The 20,029-nt window shown below is 42.4% G+C and overlaps 1 protein-coding gene across 3 annotated transcripts in view; it reads right to left on the bottom strand.

Moving 5' to 3' along the window:
• Window positions 1–591: 591 nt before the first annotated feature.
• The window catches only part of klf8 (Kruppel like factor 8), an 87,196-nt gene continuing 67,758 nt past the window's right edge, over window positions 592–20,029 (bottom strand). For all 3 annotated transcript variants that reach the window (XM_085471011.1, XM_085471010.1, XM_085471009.1), the window contains 5 exons: window positions 18,600–18,851; window positions 18,274–18,508; window positions 8,852–8,963; window positions 6,618–6,757; window positions 592–6,053 (listed from right to left, as the gene is read on the bottom strand). In XM_085471011.1, the coding sequence (XP_085327137.1) occupies window positions 5,872–6,053; window positions 6,618–6,757; window positions 8,852–8,963; window positions 18,274–18,508; window positions 18,600–18,851 (921 nt within the window). In that variant the 3' untranslated portion in view covers window positions 592–5,871. The remainder of the gene's footprint in view (window positions 6,054–6,617; window positions 6,758–8,851; window positions 8,964–18,273; window positions 18,509–18,599; window positions 18,852–20,029) is intronic.

The raw sequence follows: 20,029 nt of genomic DNA, 5'->3' as shown, positions 1-20,029 counted from the left end.
ACAGCTGGTGATGTAAATATGTGGGGGATATATTACTGGCACACTGTAGGCCCTTTAGTACCAATTGAGCATCATTTAATAACCGGAATCTACCTGAGTGTTGCTGCTCACCATGTCCATCCCTTTATGACCAAAGTGTGTTATCCTCTTGGACATAATAAGTTCACTCTACTCAAAGGCCTCCACAGTCTCAAGATCTTAATCAAATAGAGCACATCCATGATGTAGTGGAATGGAAGATTCACATTATGGATGTGCAATATGGACCAAAATCCCAGAGGACAGTTTCCAGGGCATCGTTGAATCTGTGCCACAGAGAACTTCTCGAGGCAAAAGACAGAGCAACCCTAGCAAGGTGTACTTAAGAAAGTGTCTGACGTACATATACTATAGATATTGGTAAAAGCAGCAGGTCTGGAATATAAATGTGGGAAATCTTTTTTCTGAAAATGCCAGTTACAAATACGACCTTTTCTGCCATTTTTCTGATTTCATTGCCACAGCAATTTACAAACACACTGCTTACATTTCGATTTAATAGCAAATGACACTTAAGAACCAAAGTATAAGAAACAACACAGACACAGGGTATTAAATTGCACCAAAAACATGTTTTATTCTATAAAAGAAGAAGAAAGGGAGGGGAAAATAATCACAACTGTACAGGGAGAAACTGACTTTTAAACACCATGAGTCACAGTATCAAAAAGCTCACGTTTTCCTCACTGATCTTTACACGTTTGTTCTGTACAAATACAAAAAAGAAAAATATTATTAATAATTGTATTATTATAATGATAACTGCATTGCACTGAGTAAATATAGTACTGGCCCATAAGTTACTGCATTCAATAGAAAATACCTAAAAGTTCCAGATTTGCAGAAGATGTGATTCGTGGTGAGTCGAGGCACTCGCGCACAGACGTGACGTCACCCTCAGACACGAACTCGATCCCGTTACGGTTTCAGCAGGGATAAAACTCTGTCTTTATGGTTCTTTTTTTCACAATCCTGCTTTTATACAAGAACAAAAAGGGGAGGAAACGTGAAAAAAGAGGAATACTGAGGAAAAACAAGCTTGCACAAACCAACAAGAAGCAGGAGATAAATGTACACATGCATCAGTCTCCCTGCCAAAGCTCCGACACCAGCGAAAATATCCTGCCCAGGGTGTCGTCAACAGGCTCGGATGTTTAACCGACCATCGTCGGTGTGTCTCCAGAGGTTTCAGTGCGTGTGTGAGTTTGTCTCGGTGTGCAAATATACCAACTGAGCTGATCAGTGTGCTTGTAAAGCAAAAGGGCCAATAGCAGATACTAAATGACACAGAGCACATGTGCTCTGTGGGGTTAACATTCCCAGAAATAAAGGGGCTTAGCATTCAGGGGTACTTTTTAATGCATTAATCTTTGGGACTTCTGCCTCTGTTACGATATATTTGAGATATGTGAGAGGGAAGGTTTCATTCGTGGTGCTAAAAGGAGATAAGAAGCTGTATTTGGAGGTCTTGAGATTTCGCTGGATTTCTGCTAAACGTTCATTCATTCCTGACCTCGTCCACTAATTAGTCATAAAGATGACATTTAAACGATAAACGAGGTCAGTGCCGAGCAGTTAGTGTGTGTGGTCGAGGAAAGATCAACGATTCCATTCACATACAACAAAAAAATCGAAAGCAATCTCCGAAACAGACACGAGGCCGATGGAGAGATAAAACTGAATGTGCTGGAAAAACCAGAACCCCATTTCCTGTTAGCACCACAAAGAAACGTCCACGCACCTCAACTGTAACGACGTGGAGCCAGGAAGCCCCAGAAACAGATAAGGTATACGACATCTGGTCCGATAACAAGTGAATCAGTGGCTCTGTGTTTTGTTTTTGTACTTCAATTAGGTATCTTTAAAAGAACCTTTTAGTTAGTGCAGCACTTGACTGATCTAACATGAATAATGTTTTTGCTGCTTGGATTTCAACATCGATTTTAAAAAGGAGAAACATATCAACACATTTAAACTGGCTACTGTAAATCTGGGGACTTCCTCTTACTTCCTGTTAACTTATCTGAGCAGAACACACCTGAAGCTGAAGGAGGAAAAAATGGGTCTGACCCAAACCAACTGAATCTCACATTTAACTTGACATTTAAAACCAGGTCCAGTACTGGGACATTAAGCTCGGTTGTTATAATGAATCCCTAGTTAGTTGAGTAGGGGGTCGTTTCCCACCCCCACCCCTGCTGGGGCATCTCAACGGTCTCACACGCACTTGACATGCTCACCAACGTCACTATAAGAAAACAAGAAGGCTACTCTCCATGCAACACAAATGTGCACAACACAAGTGGGACCATATAATTGTTCTTTTTTTTAAGAAACTACGAAACAAATGTATTAGATTGGGAAAAAAAATACACGTGATGAAAAACACATTTCATCAAACCAACAGAGGAAGAAGAGAGAAAAAAAAAGATTTTTCACATTATCTAGTCAGTGTTAAAAATAGAAATTCACCCGTTACATTTACTCTGCACTTTGATTATATACATTTATGTACACGGATTTCTCTTAATTATTTGTCATTGTCCTTAATGTCTTTATCAACAGTTTACAAAAGAAAGAAAATTGCAATCAAATGCATATACTCTCCTAGAAAGATGTGCTTAGTAACTTCTTTTTTTGTTTTTTTACTTGAAGCAGGGGATGTTAAGAGAAATGGGAACATTGCATTGCTCTGCGCTGCAAAAACATAACAAATAAACCACTAAAATCCTTCCAAGCGAGTGACTGAATTCTAAGTAATGCTTCCCCTGATGGGAAATGGAAAGACAGGAACAGATTCCCTCATTTTTAAACCATATTCAGTGACTCGGCTAAGACGGATTCTCTTCGGTTTCGCAGCGCGGAGACCACGCAACAAATCTGCCCTCTTCACGGCATGCGCTCAGCTCACAGCAAGCCTGCATGTCCATCTCATTTATCGCAATGTGAAAAGTCAAGATGTAAAACATTTTGCTCTCACTTACTAGCTTCTGAAATGATGACAAAGACGACTGTAAATGGCGAGAACGAATTCAAAGCAAAATGTGTGTAGCCGTTTTTTATTGGGGGGGGGTTGTTGCTTGAAAAGAGACGAGCCAGGATGAGAAAAGCCTGCTCCGTCCATCACAACCCCAGCTCCCCACTCGCTCATTACCAAGTCTGTTTGAAATTATGGATGTGTTTCCACACCTTAAGTCTTATATACCAACACAGAGTAGTGATCAACAGCGCAGGCCTCTACACAAACCTGACCTTCCTCTTAAGGTTCCTGCAACAACCCTACGTGAGCTGCTTATCAGGAACCCAACTACCAGCTAGTGCTCTAGGACTGAGATCAGAACAGCGCTTGGAGCTGCGTCTGCGTTATGTTGCATAATCAAGTTCAGCCCGGATCGGGAGCTGAAAACCAGCCCACTTAAGACATGGACACTGTGGGTAAGGAACCAGGGTGAGGCGGGGGTCGATTCTGCTCCAAAAGAACCCAATTCGAGACACGATTCATCTGTTAGTATCTACTCGAGGCTTTTAACTGAGATTCTATTGCCATTAAAAACAAACCGGAGTGAATTGACCCCCACCCTGGTAGAAATGCTAGTGAGGAGAGCGCTTAAGTTTCCCCGTGGTTTAAACCCCAGGCGCCTGGACCCCGACAGCCCTACGAGACGCCCGATTTCTCCCAGAACCACCGACAGACGACCTTCACCACTCCGTTATCAGTCTTCTTGCTCTCATAACGATGCAAGGTTACAAAACCATTTAATTATATTAAAAAAGAACAGTCTCGAAAGAGTCTGATGAGCAAAAGCTGGAAATTCTCAAACCATCTGATTTGTTAAGACTTTGAAATGCTTTAGGTTCAACTCACTTTGGTGACACTGTTAAAATAAATGTTAAAATTTCTATTTTAAAAGGCTTGAAAATCAGCAAGCATGTTTTTTTCAGCCAAAAAAACTTTTCTCACCAAATACGGAAACAAATTCCACACATAACACCTTTAATTTCCTGTTTTTAAACTTCAAAAACTAAACAACTGAACTAAAGCGAACGCTGTGGCCAGTCGTCGTCTGTCGGCGGTTCTAGTTTTGCCCTTACAGATTGACTTCGGTTATTAAGGCTCGACGGGCAAGAGGTAAAAGAACAACAAGTGCCCGGAACAACGCACTCATAAAAATCTTAAATTCTTGATTATGTGTTTGTCTCAAAACATGCACACTAACTCACGGACACGCACACACGCACACTCAGAAAAGCTCCCCTATTCCCTGCATGAGAGTTTTACTTGTATTCTCAATCTATTTGTGTCCTTTCCTCTGTCTTTTTCACAGCCTCAGAAAACAACGACAAAAAAAAAAAGATCTGAAAGTTTTTTTTCTTTTTAAATAAAAAACAAAAGAACAACATTTTGTTTAGAACACCAAAAAAGAAAAGAAAAAATGTAGACAGGACTAAAGGCCTTTTTTTGTGTTTTTCTGATAAAACAACAGCGACTACGGCGCAAACAAAGCAAATACTGTTATTCAAGAGGAATTGGAAAGGTGTGTGCGGCGGGGGAGGGGGCGGGGCGATAACAACCACGTGATCGATAGATCGATACAATGAAAACAAATGAAGTTTTATTAAATTCACAGTCTTGTAGCTCCCTGTACCGGGGGAGGTGGCGGGGGTTTAGGGCAGAAGGAGGCGAATGGCGATGGGAGGGTGGGGCGCAGTGTTTTAGCCTCAGACATGCTGATGCATCTGACGTCACTTCAGCTGCTGTCAATGAAATAAGCGCGCACACACACACACACACACACACACACACACACACACACACACACACACACACACACACACACACACAGTTAAGTAAATACCTCATCTGAATTTATGATAAATGAGTTTTGGTTCTTTTACTTTTACAAACAGAACCAGGAACTAAAGAACTCCAGGAACTGCACTTCTCTACGCTCCACTTTGAAATCCGAAGACAGTCCAAATATTCAGCAATTGTAAGCAGTTTACTGTCATCCAAGTCGCAGCTACTTAATATTTAAGGAGCTATAATGATACCTGGAGCATTTTTGCGTAATGCTGTATTTTATATTTATGTACCTGTTATTTGATCAAAAGGTCATTCAGTAAGATCACATTTGCCTCAGGCAAATATAACTGGGGTGGAACGAAACTCAAAGTTCTCAAAAACAACTTTTCCTGGAAAAGCAGTGGCGGGAAGCGGCGTCCTCGGAAGTCTCTTTAGCTTCCAAGAAAATAAATTTTGGAGTCACGTAGATTCCAAACTCAGGATATGAACAAAATAAAAACTGTAAATCAAGAAAAGAGCAGCTGAAGTGACATCTGTGTGAGCCCTCCTCTTCCTCTTTGCCTTTTGGATGGACTGATGCATGTAATGGATGGATGGAAGCATGAAAGTCCCTGCTGCTGGATGTCCTTCAGTCCATCCTTTCTCTTTCTGAGGAGGCAACATCTTGTGTGACTGAGTCGGAGGATGGTAGAGAGGACTGCTTTGGGCTGGACGGTAATGATGACAGACACACACACACGCAGCAAAAAACATCCTGCTGCCACCACCGAACAAACACACAGACACAATTGTCCTATGACTGTGAGATGAAGATGAGGAGGAAGAGGAGGAGAAGGTAAAGTCCTTTTTTTTTCTATTTGCAAGGTGGGTTTAAAATCCCGCAGGAGAGCAGAGAGGAAACAGGAAGTATAGTGTGAGGTGTGGGGGCACTGGTACAAGATGTGCTGTTTTTGAGAAATCAAAGGGTCAGAGGTCAGTTTGATAGGGAGCTGGGGGCATCAGGGGAGAGGAAGGAAGGAAGTCAGAGTTCACATCATCACGTGGCGGCGGCGGTGCAGGGAGAGGTGGTCAGACCGGGAGAAGGAGCGGTCGCATTCGGTGCAGCGGAAGGGTTTGATTCCGGTGTGCTTGCGAAAGTGTCGGGTCAGCTCGTCGGAGCGGGCGAAGCGCCAGGTGCAGCCTTCCCAGGTACAGTGGTAGGGCTTCTCTCCTGGAAGAGACGAGGAGAGGAGTTAGCAGGAAGGAGGCAGGGAAGGAGGTTAAAGAAGGAAGAGGAGGGTCAGGACGATGGTGGACGAAATTGAGCAAACAATTTATTTACTACAGGTTATTTACTACAATTACTCTACCTAATCATGTCAATCACTGTATGATTGTAGAATAAAATTAAGATAATATTCAACACAGGAGCTTCAAACAGCCAAATCCTGCTTACCATTCCTACACACACCTTAACAGTGTCTTACCTCAGGAAACCTGTCTGAAAAAAAATACCATTGGGCACTTTTTCCCTAATCTCCTTCAGATTAGGGAAAAACTACTGTCTGCTGAGAGCAGATAAGACGTGAACTGTGCACTGACAAATGTTGAGCCACCGGAGGTTACATTAAATTCTGTAAAGGGGCCATTTTAATCCTTAAAGATCACCCTGCAGTAATCTGTAAATAATGATTCTGGTCTTCACCTGGAGATGAACTGCTCCTTTCAAAGAACACCTGGACTGCACTGATTTATTTGTGGCGTTGTTGTGATGCGTTTCTAGGGCCGAGCTCACCTGTGTGTATCCTCCTGTGGGCTTTGAGGTGGGAGCTCTTGGTGTAAACTTTTTTGCAGCCTTCGTAGTCGCACATGTGGATCCGTCGCCTCTTGATGTCTGGCGAATCTGGATCGACGGGCTCCAAGTCCATAACCGACCTGAGACACCGAAAGAGGAAAAGGACGATTCTGTTGAGAAACGCTTCTTCTTCTGTCATCATGTTCAGGAGAACTTAACACCGATTTAGCCACCAGGGGGCATCAGAAAGTCACACAGCTCCATTTCGATATTCCTCCCCTTCCCTCTATTTGTCTTGAATCGTTTCACCTTTAAACTTATTTTTTACTCCCTTCTTTCCTTAAACACATGAGATAAACTCAAAATTAACCCATCAGCACTCCTCTTTGTCGCCCTTTTTCTACCTTTGACTTCTTCCTCTTAAATGATGCTTCAGTTTTCCAAGAATCAGCTGTGTGAATTATCATATTCATATTTACAGGCAGTCAAACTTTAAATACATTTGATTGGAAACAAAAAGACTAAAAAAATAACACCGCTGATGTCCCTCTTTACAAGGAGGTGTGACGGTGAACTGCATTACATAAGCTTGTTTATGCCCCTGCTCTGGGACAGCCCTGCCCTGCAACACACACACACACACACACACACACACACACACACACACACACACACACACACACACACACACACTAGATAAGGGCGCTGAGCAAACTGTCAACGCCCACACCCTGAATTTCAGTTAGTCAGGCAGCCTCGCCCACTGGGTGTGGCCGGAGCTACGTCCTGATTCTCTAATAAACACAGTCTCCAGCGGCACACCACCCTTTACCCTGCGATATAAAACAATCTTTCACATGTCCGCGCTTTCCTCTGGAGGGCTAAATGTCCTAATTTATGTCTATAGAGCGCTCGCGATGCACACATGCGCCCACTTCTCTTCCTGTGTTACAGTCTGGGCGTCTCCAGTGTGTTCTGCTGTACAGAGGGTTATATAAGGTTATATAAGCATCCAGTCATGGCAGTGCTGCAGTAATGTAATTAGTCAGGAGCCTGCAGGCGAGGGAGGTGACCCCCACACAGAGAAAGAATTTCCCATAAACCCTGCTGTGCATTAGAGTCCCTCTTGCTGACCCTGCCGAGTCCTATTATCAGCAGTCATTACACATGGATTTATGCCTTTCCGACAGTTTTGCAGACATCTGATTTACAGTTGGCGTCTCCAAAAAGTGCTTTTCTGTCACAATTTTTTTTCTGCTGCAGTACTTCAACTTGCCACCAGGAGATCAAGACTTATGCAGGTTTTAAAGATCTATGTTGCTGCCCATTTGAGGAACCCTATGTCTATGCAAAGAGAGGCTATGGAGAGTCACCTGCACGGAGCCAACAATCTAGCTTCACAATTCACTACAAAGAACTTCTTTGTCTGTTATGACTTCTACTTTCATCGCAGCGTCAGGCTACAGAAAAGAACCATCGAGAGCACAAATCTAAAATACTTATCCTTGTACCAAACATCTGACACTGCCCCCTAGTGGCACTTCACAATAAAGAACTGGGTCTGCAACAGTCTGCATACCAGGTTTTCTGTCACTTGATAAAGGTGTGAAACCACAATAAACCTTATTTATTATGCAACTTATAACTTGCACAAGCAACGTGATGAAGAGGCGAAGAGACCGTGCAGGAAGGAGGTTGGGGTGGACGGAGGGGTCAAAAAAAGAAACCCACTGGACTTTAACATGCGAGATAACCATTTCCTGTTCTGAACTGAGACTATGGCCATTCAATAACGTTTCAATATGCTCTACTTCCTTTCTCAAGTACAAGCTCTCCACTCGCTAGAGGAGAACTCAGGGCTTTGACTGGCTTATTGTTAAAGACAAAATGTTGGCTGCACTCTTAAGCGTACTGTCAGGATCCCTGAGCTATCTCCACTTTCCTGTCAATGCATCACATTTTAATTGCTGCTGATATCTAGTTTTGTATCCTTAATTGTTCATTGTTGTGGTTATCAGCTTATGAAACCTTAGATCTAGAAAATATAATCGTTCATACTGGGCTCTGAGCATTTCCAAATAATGGGGCACCAGGGTGACTGTGTCTGAAGACCTGCATTCAACATTTCATGAATGCATCTTTCATTTTTTTTATATTTATTGATTGCACATAAGATTTTACAGGTGTGGCTAAATACATTGTGCTTGATGCGTCCATCTGCATCGAAGACTCACCCCGCATCAAGGCTCTGGGCGCTGATGGAAGCCGATCCAGACTCTGTACCGCTCTCTGCATCGCTTTCACTTTGATATTCCACTGGAGATGTTGAACCTGGCTTGATCCGAACTGCGGGGAGGAAAGGATGAAAGGAAGATGGGTGTAAAGAGTGAATAGAAGGACATAGAGTGGTAGAAACAGATGAAGGAAAATTGTGGGGCCATGGAATTGAGAGGGAGGAGGAAAAAAAAGAAGTTGGGGGTAGGGGGTGGAAACGGAGAGAATAGAACAGCAGGGGGTTAATAACTTCTTAACAGCAATGTCTGGTTTCCAGCAACTTAGCAAGACAAAGGCTTGCTCCAAGTGTGTGTGTAGGATTAGGTGTGGTCTGCATGGCTGCAAAATGGATCAAATCTGAGGCCAAACCCCACGCTGGATTCCTCTGCATGTCTGCTTGTTTTCTCCATCTTTCTCAAAATGCCTGTTTTAGCCTCCAGTTTCTATTAAAAGAAGCATCTTCCAGTGGTTGTCTTTTACTTTCAGTTTCAACAACCTTTTACAATGTCACAGCAGGAGGAAGATGATGTGAACAGCTGTTAATGGGAAGAAAAAAAAGCTGAACTCACAGACAATGCTAATTAGCAATTAAGTGAAAGACAAATTTCCCAGAGCTATCGGAAAGCTTCGGCGCGCGTCCTCGAGGATTGGCAAGCTGTTCGAAATTCTCACAAAAGGAAGGAAGACGTTTAGATTTTAAACCGAAGGTCCTGCTTTTGAATTCTTGATTACGGAGAGTTAACCACTCTCAAGACATTTCCAGCTGCTCGTTTGGCTCTGGAAGTGTAAATTCATGTCCTCATCAGCTAATATGTAAAGGGAGGATGGCCTCGTCACACCGCCACATCAGAAAAGTCATTGTATAAAAGGAGATTATTGCAGTTTCTTGTTATCTGATGTGTTAGTTTCATGGCCTAAAAAGAAAAACAAAGCTTTACAAGAGACCAGATGCTACCTAAACGCCACCAGACTGGACACAGAGAACTTTATATATGTATGATTTTGATTTTTAATGCACCTTCAATGAAATCAGGCTGGGTCGATTAATTGTTAGATCTCAAAGTGCCCCCCCCCTTCTCCTCCTCCTCCTCCTCCTCCTCTTTGTGCAGGAATGTGGCAGCCACACTGTTCAAAGTCCACCCAGCCCGGAGAGAGCAAGAAGGGGTGGGGTGGTTGGAAGGGTGACGCAAGGAATTTGGGTGGAGTGTGTATATATATCTGTATGAATGTGTGTGTGTGTGTGTGTGTGTGTGTGTGTGTGTGTGTGTGTGTGTGTGTGTGTGTGTGTGTGGGGCAGTGGTGGTGTGGGGAGGGTCATGCACCAAAAAAGAAAAAAAAAAAAGTGGTGCTCTTTGTCTCTGGAGACAATAAAGCCACCCCCACCCTCCTCTGCTGCCTTCCTCTTTCAAAGGCAGAACGACCCATCTCCTCTCCTTTTGACCCTCCTCGTGCTTCCTCACCTGACCACCCCCCCTCCCCGCTACCACCACCTCTCCGCCTCACCTCGCTGCCTTCGCTGTGCGCCCACCTATCTAGCCTCCTTCTCCTTTTCCTCCCACTCGACGACTCGGCGCGTGAGCTGCCAATGTCAGCTGTCTGCTGCTCGTTCGCTTCGCATGGAAGAAGAAAAAAAAAGAAATCCAAGTTTCCGTGTTGTCTGCTCGCTCCCCTCGTCGTGCTCACAACTACGCTCTTTGTTTCCTCTCAGCGCAGGGATGTGAAACGTACACAGAAAACAGGTTTACAGGATAACTACGACTTCAGTTATCCACTCACTCGCTCACTTGATTGATGACTTTAGATTGTTTAGAGGATGTTTTGAGCAGTGAACAAACTGTTAACTGGAAACTGCTCCATCAACACCATCAAAGCAGGGATTAGAATGAGAGAGAGAGCTTTTTTTGCCCCATATTGGCTTCTTTTCATCAGCTCCCTGTTTAATCCAGAGTCCAATTTACACATATCTCCTTCTACTCACATATAAGGTCCTGAATAATCAGGCTTGTCTGAAAGACCCCATAGGACCATATCGCCCTAATAGAGCACTTTGTTCTCAGACTGCAGGTTTACTTGTAGTTCCTAGGAAAAGTATAATGGGAGGCAGAGCCTTCAACTTCCAGGCCCCTCCTCTGTTACGGCTGTTGTAGTTAGGGCTGGATCAGGTAACGCCGAATCCTGCGTTAGTTACACTGCAATAGGCATAGAAGGCATTGAGTGTTCCTTCTCCACTAACCTTTTTCACTCACCATCTGTTTATACACCACTCTGCATTTGTACAAGCACTATGCTTGCTCATAGGGGGGTCATGTGATTGTTGGCTTTTCTCTGTATTATTGTAGGGTCTTTACCTTGCTGTAACAATGTTTTTTGGCAATGAATCTTATACCATTGAAAAGCTTGTTTATTTCTAAAGAACATGTATTTGTGGGTTGAGCAGCAGAGTTGAGAGTATGTGCGCTGCATCCATGAAAAACTAGCCAAATCTTCTCTGCCCTTGCCAATCGTCTTATTCTGCTGCCAACACAACCACACTGGCTGACTTGTGGCAATGCTAGTTGAAGAAAAGGATGTATGAGCGTAACTCACATACTCAACTTTGCTGCTCAACCCATTTTGAATGTGACACCATTAAAACAGATATGAATGGCTTTCCAACATTATAAGATTTATTGTCAAGAAGCATTGTTACACCAAAGAATTAACAGACCAACCACAAATATCTCTAATAATAATAATAATGGATTGCATTTATATAGCGCTTTTCAAGGCACCCAAAGCACTTTACAATTCCACTATAGAGATTGAAAATGTGACGTCATTCAGGGGTAAAACCGCAAAGAATTCTGGGAACTTGTGGCAAGAGGTACTAGCGCACGCAGGCTTTCAATTGCAGCCATTCAAAGACCAAATATAACGTCCCAGAACACTCCAGCTCACAGGTTAGTCTGCTCCAAGCATTTACACAAAGGTCAGTCTGCTGTTGTAGTTAATACGTCATTTTTCATAACATAATTGGTGATATAGGTTACAAGCAAGTCTGGCGCTGAACAGAAATTGTCGCGCTATGCTCCTTTGTTTATTGTGCATAAATAGTGAATTGTCCTGACACAATATTGTGTTTCGCTTCTGTTATTACCATGGTACATTGACAAAAACATATACTTTTATTCACAGGGTAAAACAGTTGTTTTGTATCACTAATTGCCCAGTACGATTACAGCATACAGTATTATTGTCACTGCTACATTTCTGTGATGAACCAGAAATTATTTCCACTACTAATTAATTACCGTTGAGCTCAAAGGTTATATTAATAAACGGTTAACGAATGTGTATTTATGAAGACGATTTCTGAGACTGGTAAACTTATGATACGTACGATGGTCTTTCGTTCTACTCTGTGCATTTCAAGGTCCTGTACCCATCCGTCGGTAAACTGTACCTGGGCTTGTTGCAGTGACCTGAAGTTACTAAACTTCATGAGTGTATGCACTCACTCCAAGAACCGTATAATTATAAATATGAGCGTGGTGAAAGTTGGGCAGCACGCCAACGTATTTTGTCCACTCTGTGTGCTCGTAAGGGTCTGACCCTTTCACTCCTTTGATTTTTTTCCTCGTATCTTTTCTTTGACTTTACATCAAGTCTGTCTTTGTATGGACCGACATTGTTCTCCTTCGTTTTGTACATTCCTTTTTTGGGGGGCAAAGAAAAAGCAAGAATTTATTGGAACCGAAGAATGAACGTTTTGCGGTGCTGCAAATGCTTGCATTTGATGCGGTACTTGGATTGTTTTGCCACGAGTTCCCGGCATGCAATGCGCGAAAGTCACGTGGTCTGTCAATCTCTATTCATTCACTCTCACATTCACACACTGGTGGAGGCAGCTACGGTTGTAGCCACAGCTGCCCTGGGGCAGACTGACAGAAGCGAGGCTGCCATATCGCGCCATCGGCCCCTCTGACCAACACCAGTAGGCGGTAGGGTAAAGTGTCTTGCCCAAGGACACAACAACCAGGACAGATAGCCTGGGGATCGAACCGGCGACCTTCCGGTTACAGATGCGCTTGCCTGAGCCACGGTCGCCCTACATTTCATACTACCAACATTTGCGATCATTTCTAGTTTTAAGTACATCATATTGTGTGGATTACACAGTCCTTAGTGTTGCCTCAGTATCTTGCATCTTAACCTGTCGTTAAAGTGCTTTTGCTCCTTTACTGAAGTCAAATGAAAAGTACAATCAAATCACAAAATAAAACTCTGACCCCAGACAGACATATAGATCACTAGGTTAAGTAATTTCACCGCAGCATCACTGTTAGGTGTGGCAACCAGGGCAGCACTGCAGAAACAAGCTTGATCTAAAGTTAATCTTCAATACAGAAAGACTGCAAGTCAACATGAAACATGATGTTATGTCAGCACATTACTCACTGACAGGAATACCAATTGTAAACAGATAGGCAATGAGTTATGGAGAGGTGGGCAGTTTATTTGGAGAGAAAGAGGGCCTTCATGATGACTAATTAGTTTGACCTACTGGCATGTGCACTGAATTTACATCATTTTCCAAGAGGTTAGGATTTACGTGCCCAGTTATCGTGGTTTTTAAAGGACAACAAATCAAAGAAAAAGGATATCAGATATTGTGCTGTCACCAAACCAGCAGCTTTGTTACAATGGCAGCAGAAATTACAAAAGGGCTTGTTATTACTTCACTGAATTCTGTTCTACTTGATCTAATAGAAAGGTAATAAAGGAGCAGGGGTGGACTGAAATAATACTTCTCCAACCCCAAACCCCTTAGGCTAACCCTATATCTAATTTTTGGAGGGGCTGTCACAATATTAGAATTTCTGTACCCGTTTAAAAGAAGTTTAAACAAAGACTCTTTGGAAAAAAAACAACCAACCAAAAAAAAAGAAAAAAAGAAAAATGTTATCAGTAAGGTGCGTCTTGTCTCTTCTTGGCAAATGAATTTAGCTCAAAATAGGAATAAAGGCAGATGTAGAGAGAGTCAGTATCAGAACCAAAACAACTATCACGGTTACCTTCAATAGCAGTAAGCATACACATGACAGCCCTCAGGCTGGAATTTCAAATATAGATACATCCTGAGTTTCTGAAGTTTGCTGTGTGCAGCATCAAAAACTCCCCACGAAGACACCAAACAGGACGTAAAAATCAACAGAGCTAGACACGTAAATACAAAACAACAAAACTACATCTTTTAACCAGAGGAGGATGACTGGTTACTTTTGAGCATCAAGCAAAAAACATAAGAAAACTTCAGAAAAACATTCATTCAACTTTAACTTTTTTACTCTCCGCCTCTGCCCTCCAGCCCTGTGATCCCCATCCACTACACAACAGCTTTCTGTGCGAGCAAGTAAACAATGCGTGTCTTAGCAGAGCGACAGTAGGATACGTGTTTGATGGATGCTGTGACGAGAGCATAGAGTCTACAGGCAAAGCTTACAAAGCGTGGACTCTGAGAGGTGTGTCGGCTCATTTATGCTTTTATAATAATCACCCGACTGACTGCGTGTGTTTGGACTGTGAAAGGAAGCCAGAGCACTCGCAGAGAACCCAAGCCCATCAGATCGGATTCAAACCCAGGACCTTCTTGCTATCAGTCAACAGTGCTAACCACTCTGACACCGTGCCACAATACTGCCCTAAATTAGTATTATGTTCATAAAGAAAACTATTTCCCGTCTACTGTGCAATAATATTGTGCAAGTCAGCACAATGTGACCTGTAATTATGTAACATACTGTATGTACGGAGGACCAAAGCTGCCAAAATCAATATTAAACAAAAACAATAACTGTTCAATATATTAAATAAAAATTTAAATGATTAAAAACAATGTAACATATAATGGTAAGCACTGATTTGTTTATTAAAAGTAACCTAAGTTGTTGTGTAGAATTCATTTTTTTTGCACACATTTTTTTATGTCATATCATCATTTATTCGTATTTTCTGAATCCATTTGAACACAGTGTAGCTTTAGTTACCCTCACACTTCATTTGATTACAGTATACTTCAGTTTATTGTACTATGTTTCATTTCCTCCTGACTTGTGTCTATCTGTACTTTCTTTCTCGTTCCTCTACGAGTTTGCACTTCAGAACGCAAACGAGCGAGCAGCCATTCGGCGTGCCTCGTGTTTAACTTTCTGCCTGTTGCTTGACTGACGCCGCAAATAATAAACAAAGTAGTTGCCTTCAGTCATGAAACTGCTGCTGTTGCAGACGCGAGGTGCTTCGTGCAAACAAAAACAAACACAGAGATTAGAACAAATATAAATAAATAAATGCTGATTAAATACTAATTAAAAAATAAACATCAATCTTATCTTTTAACATTGCTAGAGCATTTACGGTCATATTACTTAATGTATTGGGTATTTTGTATTTTCTAAAAGGGGTTTGAGACAAACTGGGAAAAGGTCAAAAACGTTAATCAAAACACAAACACACAACAGCTCCTGGCATGGATGAGTAACAGTCTGAGAGCATCTTCAGGCCAGTCTGTGTGCTGCAGACTCTTCTGAGATTCACCGCCTGCCTCGTTTACATTCCTCAGTCCAGACTGTGTTGTTGTGAATCAGAGTCCAGGTGAACTCTGCCGACTTTGCCCAGGGACTCGACTGCAGTTAAAGGGGCGGAGGTCTATTTTGCCTGCTTGCCTGGGCAAATGTCGAGCGTCCGGTCGTGTGGACACAGGGATTGACAGACATTTGCTGTTGTTTAGTGAAAACCGACAGGAACACTTGGGAGGTTAAGACACTGCTGACTAATAACAGTCCAGACAAATGCTAAGTAGTCAGCTTGTACATGACTATTTTAGTGGGGCATTCTTGGCTTTTTACATTACAGAATATGAGAAAATCAGCTGCTCAGAGGCTCACTGAAGAATTTTAGCCACTTCTCTGCAACATATGTAACAATTCTCTCTGCAGTTTTCCACATTTAGACGACGCCATCAATCATCTGGCACATATGGAGAATTTCCAGAATGACAAAGATAGACAGGCAGACAGAAGGCAAATCAAACATATCACCAACCACAAACAGACACCAGCTCCTTTGGGAGAAACGCTGTGTTCCACTGAGACTGAGATCCCCCCCCACCTCCATAAATGACAGTTTAAGCAGCGGTGACAGAACCATGCAACGCCAGGCGTGACAGTCAAAAGAGGAAGACTGACATTAAAGAGGAGAGGTCTACCGCTCATCTCAAATTACAAGTATTTTCATTACAGATATTGCGACATATTAAATAAACATTCGCGGTGCCACGTTCCTTCTTAACATCCTGTTTCAACATGGCACATTAAAGAAAGAAAGAGGTTCTAAAATGCTCTGTCACTGCAAAGTAAAACATCTTCCTACCCCCGTTTAAACGCATGATTTAGTCTGCTTCTCATAACAGCCAAAATGCAAAACTACAAGCATTAATAACAGAATTATTGCAGTTTTTGCAGTTTTCAAATTTCCTTTCACTTACTTGGTGAAGGGCTGATAAAAAAATAGGTATGATCCTTATCTTAGTGGAGGGAGGTGGAGGGATGTAAATCAAGATGGCAAGTCAACATGGTGGCTCTACAAAGCAGTGCCTGCTCCTTTGTATTCTTAAAGGTTTAATTCTAAGTTTCTGAGACTGCACCTTTAAATAATATCCTGGATTCAGAGGTTATTTGTGTGGTTTCATGTAAGAACTCAACCTTTGCTTCATGACTGTACAGCTCCTTAAAAAACAAACACAAAAAAAACCAACATAAGACTCTTAGATCCAGTAGAATACATTGGCCAATATTTAGCATGGTGCTAAATTTGAGTATGCAAAGCAAAGTTTTATTTTAATGTTAAGAAAGGTGATGTCATGATTCTTTTGCAAGAGCAAGAAAACAAAATCTCCAAGATTGCACCAAACCTGTGTTAGATCAACACGGGCTATGCAGGCTGGTTATTGCCTCATGTTGAACTACATCACTGGCTCCTGACTGGTTAGACCAACCAGTCTATCCAACCCAAGAACAGTGAATATGGGGTTAAAAAAAGAAGCCTAACCAAAAACTGCAGTTCCTCTAATGTCCCCTTGAGCCTGCCTCCGAAACGGAGTGAACTCCCCTCGACTCCAGCCTATAGGTTCAAGTTTGGTTTCTATTCCTCATCCAGCTGCACTTTCGAATGTATATATTGTTTTAAGGCACGACGTTTAATGCAGTGGAAATGCATGTTGCAGTGATTGCAGATGCACCTTGCTAACTAAGCCAAACGACAAGTGCAAACATTAGCAAACCCTGTCAGCTGACATTATCACACAGAGCTGTCAATGAGCGAGCTCATGTTGACTGATATACTGTATTTATAAATCTTATTTAGTACAAAGTCTGGATATTTAGGCAACTGAAGACTGAAAGTGGTCTATATGAAACAGACAATTGTTGCTAAAAGCAGAAGCTATCCGGTTGTTCAGTGATGACGCGACGAATCCTACTTCCGGGTCTAAAGTAGTCTGCGTTTAATATGGCTTTTGTGTTGTTAACATGTTTAATGTTATGTATTTTCTTCTATTTGATCTCAAAAAGCTCCTAAAACAGTCAGTGATCACTGTTGACCTCCCTCGGCTTTTATTACCGCTAATCATTTATTTAAGCTCAGTTTTTAAAACCTTAGGATGTAACTACAGCCCAGCCCATGCAGCAGTATATGAATGACTAACCTCGTATTGTGGATGGATTATCTCAGTTGTTCTCCTGGCTGAAGTTTGGTCCTTTTACAGCATCCTGCCATGCGATTACATTTGTTCCTGACCACCGAGAACACTCACGGTAACTTTTATCGAGTGGAAAAAAAGTTAGCTTGTTTATATTATGCTAACATAGCTGTGTCGCTAGCGGTCACGTAGCACATCATTATATACCAGCTAGCCCAACTTCAGTAACCCTACAAACGTCACTGCTGTTTAGTTTTCTGTCTTCATTTATGCTGGAAGTGATAACAGAGCTGTACGTTTTAATTTGTTTCCAAAACCCAGCAGTCAGGACATGCTATATTGTATTTAGATAGAAGCTAGCGAGCTAACTTCATGCTAACTTCTAACTCCGTTAAATGTCATAAATTCCGTTTTCATGGATGCCTGGATGTTAAACTCAATTGTTACACCTGGTAGAGCAGAACGCTGATCATTTTATTAAAGATGAAAGACTTTAGACAGTTTTTCAACTCTCAGTAATGCCACAGTGATCGTTTGATATATGGACCTGCAGCGGAGTTTAGACCCAGACACGGCTAGTGACGTCAGACTGAACAACCGGATACTGCACTGGTGTTGCCCCCTTGGAGCTTATGACTGTACACTCACCAGATCCTTCGGAGCGCCCATCACTGCCTATCAGCGGCACCGTAATGGCTGCTGTGGCGACACCGTCAGTAGGCATGGTGGTGTAGACAACAGGCAGCGACTGCACCACCACAGGGATGGTCTGCAGCTGACCCACCTTGCTGGGCATGGTCACTGAGGGGATTGTATGGATAACGTGGAGAATCTGCTGGCCTCCAGCGCCCTGCGTGGCTAAGATGGATCCTGGAGAGAGGACCTGGAGAGAAAAGAAGCGATGAAAATGAGTGGTTGTAACTCTACTGCGCTTTACACTTCTAAATCCACAGAAGGTAGGAGTTTATAGTTACCATGGAGCCTATCGATTGCACCGCAGAGGGGACAGGTGTGGCTGACAGGCTGGGCTGGGTCACAGCGCTGCTGGGAGCTGGGTTGACTGTGGTGCTCGTTGTCGAAGCGGAGCGAGGTTTGTTGAGCGAAAGGTCAACGGGCTCAGTCTGGTCCTCAGTGGGGCTCGGATGAGGCGAGGAGGGCTCTGTCTTGCACTCCTTCTTCACCTTCAGGTCTTTCGGCTGTGAGCCGTCATCACCTATATCTGCCTGCTAGAGAGAACACGGTGGACAAGAAGATATAAGAAAGGGTTAGAAAGAAAAGGACAAAGCGATAACTCAGCTTCAGCAAACTAAAGTTGACTGGTTTTATTCCAGATTTTACTCTAAACCTGGCAACTTATATCCTCAACATAATTAGATTTTTATTCTCAAAGGAGAGCGATCTGATATATTAATTAGAAGCAGTAATCATAGTTATGTGTAGCATGCCAAAAAAGAAAAATGCTAATGCATGCTGGTTTATTGTTTAAAAAGTCAGCAGGAGCCAAACAACCCACAGTAATGAACACAACAGCAGAGGAAACAGTAGTTAAACAGGGACCTAATATTACACACTGATACAATGGTAGATGCTCATTTTTACTGTTGTTTGGGGCAAAAATCAAAAACAAGTAGCTTAAGAGCCTGAAAGAGAGAACTGAGGCAGTGGCTACATCAAGGCCCATCAAGCTGTAAGATTACTGGAGATTATTCTGAATCGAATCATGCAAAGCTACTCTACTAGAGTCCATGCAAATACAGCGCTGGTTATGAATACAACAGGTGACCTTGAATCTTTGTATCTCTCTCTGCTTTGCAGTCACTCTGTGTGTTACATGGTCATGGCAAAGAACACCATTAATGCATATATTTGTGAGCAGATAAGGTGTAAAATACTGGGGAGGATGGAAGAGAAACACTGCTGGTTGTCATCAGGACCATCATCCAATGTGCAAATAACAAATAACTCAAATAACAAATGCTATCAATTTTTGTGTAAAACATTCACCAAATTTCACCAGGAAAAACCAAAGTGTGCACTTTCATCAATATTCACAAGAGTAGAACAATTCATTCTCCGACTCAAATGCAATGCCAGGATCATATTAGGAAATATGATGGTATACTTTTATCACAGGCTTGATACATAACGAATGATGCTGAGACTCGTGGGTACTGTAGTAGTTAGACGCGTCAGCCATAGGAGAAGAATTTAAAATATAATTAAAAGAAAATTATGGAATGAGAGATGCTTCTGCAACCTCCTCAACCCTTTGGGCATACATCTTTCATGGCCTGACCTCATTCTTCAGTGAATGAAGACAGACAGCGATTGGTTAAGGTTTGCTTTGAAGAAATGCTTCATGCAAAGGAAAATGCTTTCTTATAACAGGCATTGTGGTTTTTCA

This window comes from Copadichromis virginalis, linkage group LG10 (assembly GCF_057382275.1).
Source record: "Copadichromis virginalis isolate Kocher_CV1m ecotype Utaka linkage group LG10, C_Virginalis_male_GT1.1, whole genome shotgun sequence".
NCBI lineage: Eukaryota > Metazoa > Chordata > Actinopteri > Cichliformes > Cichlidae > Copadichromis > Copadichromis virginalis.
Note: the sequence above shows the minus strand (reverse complement) of the source record. Positions and strands in the feature narration are given on the sequence as shown.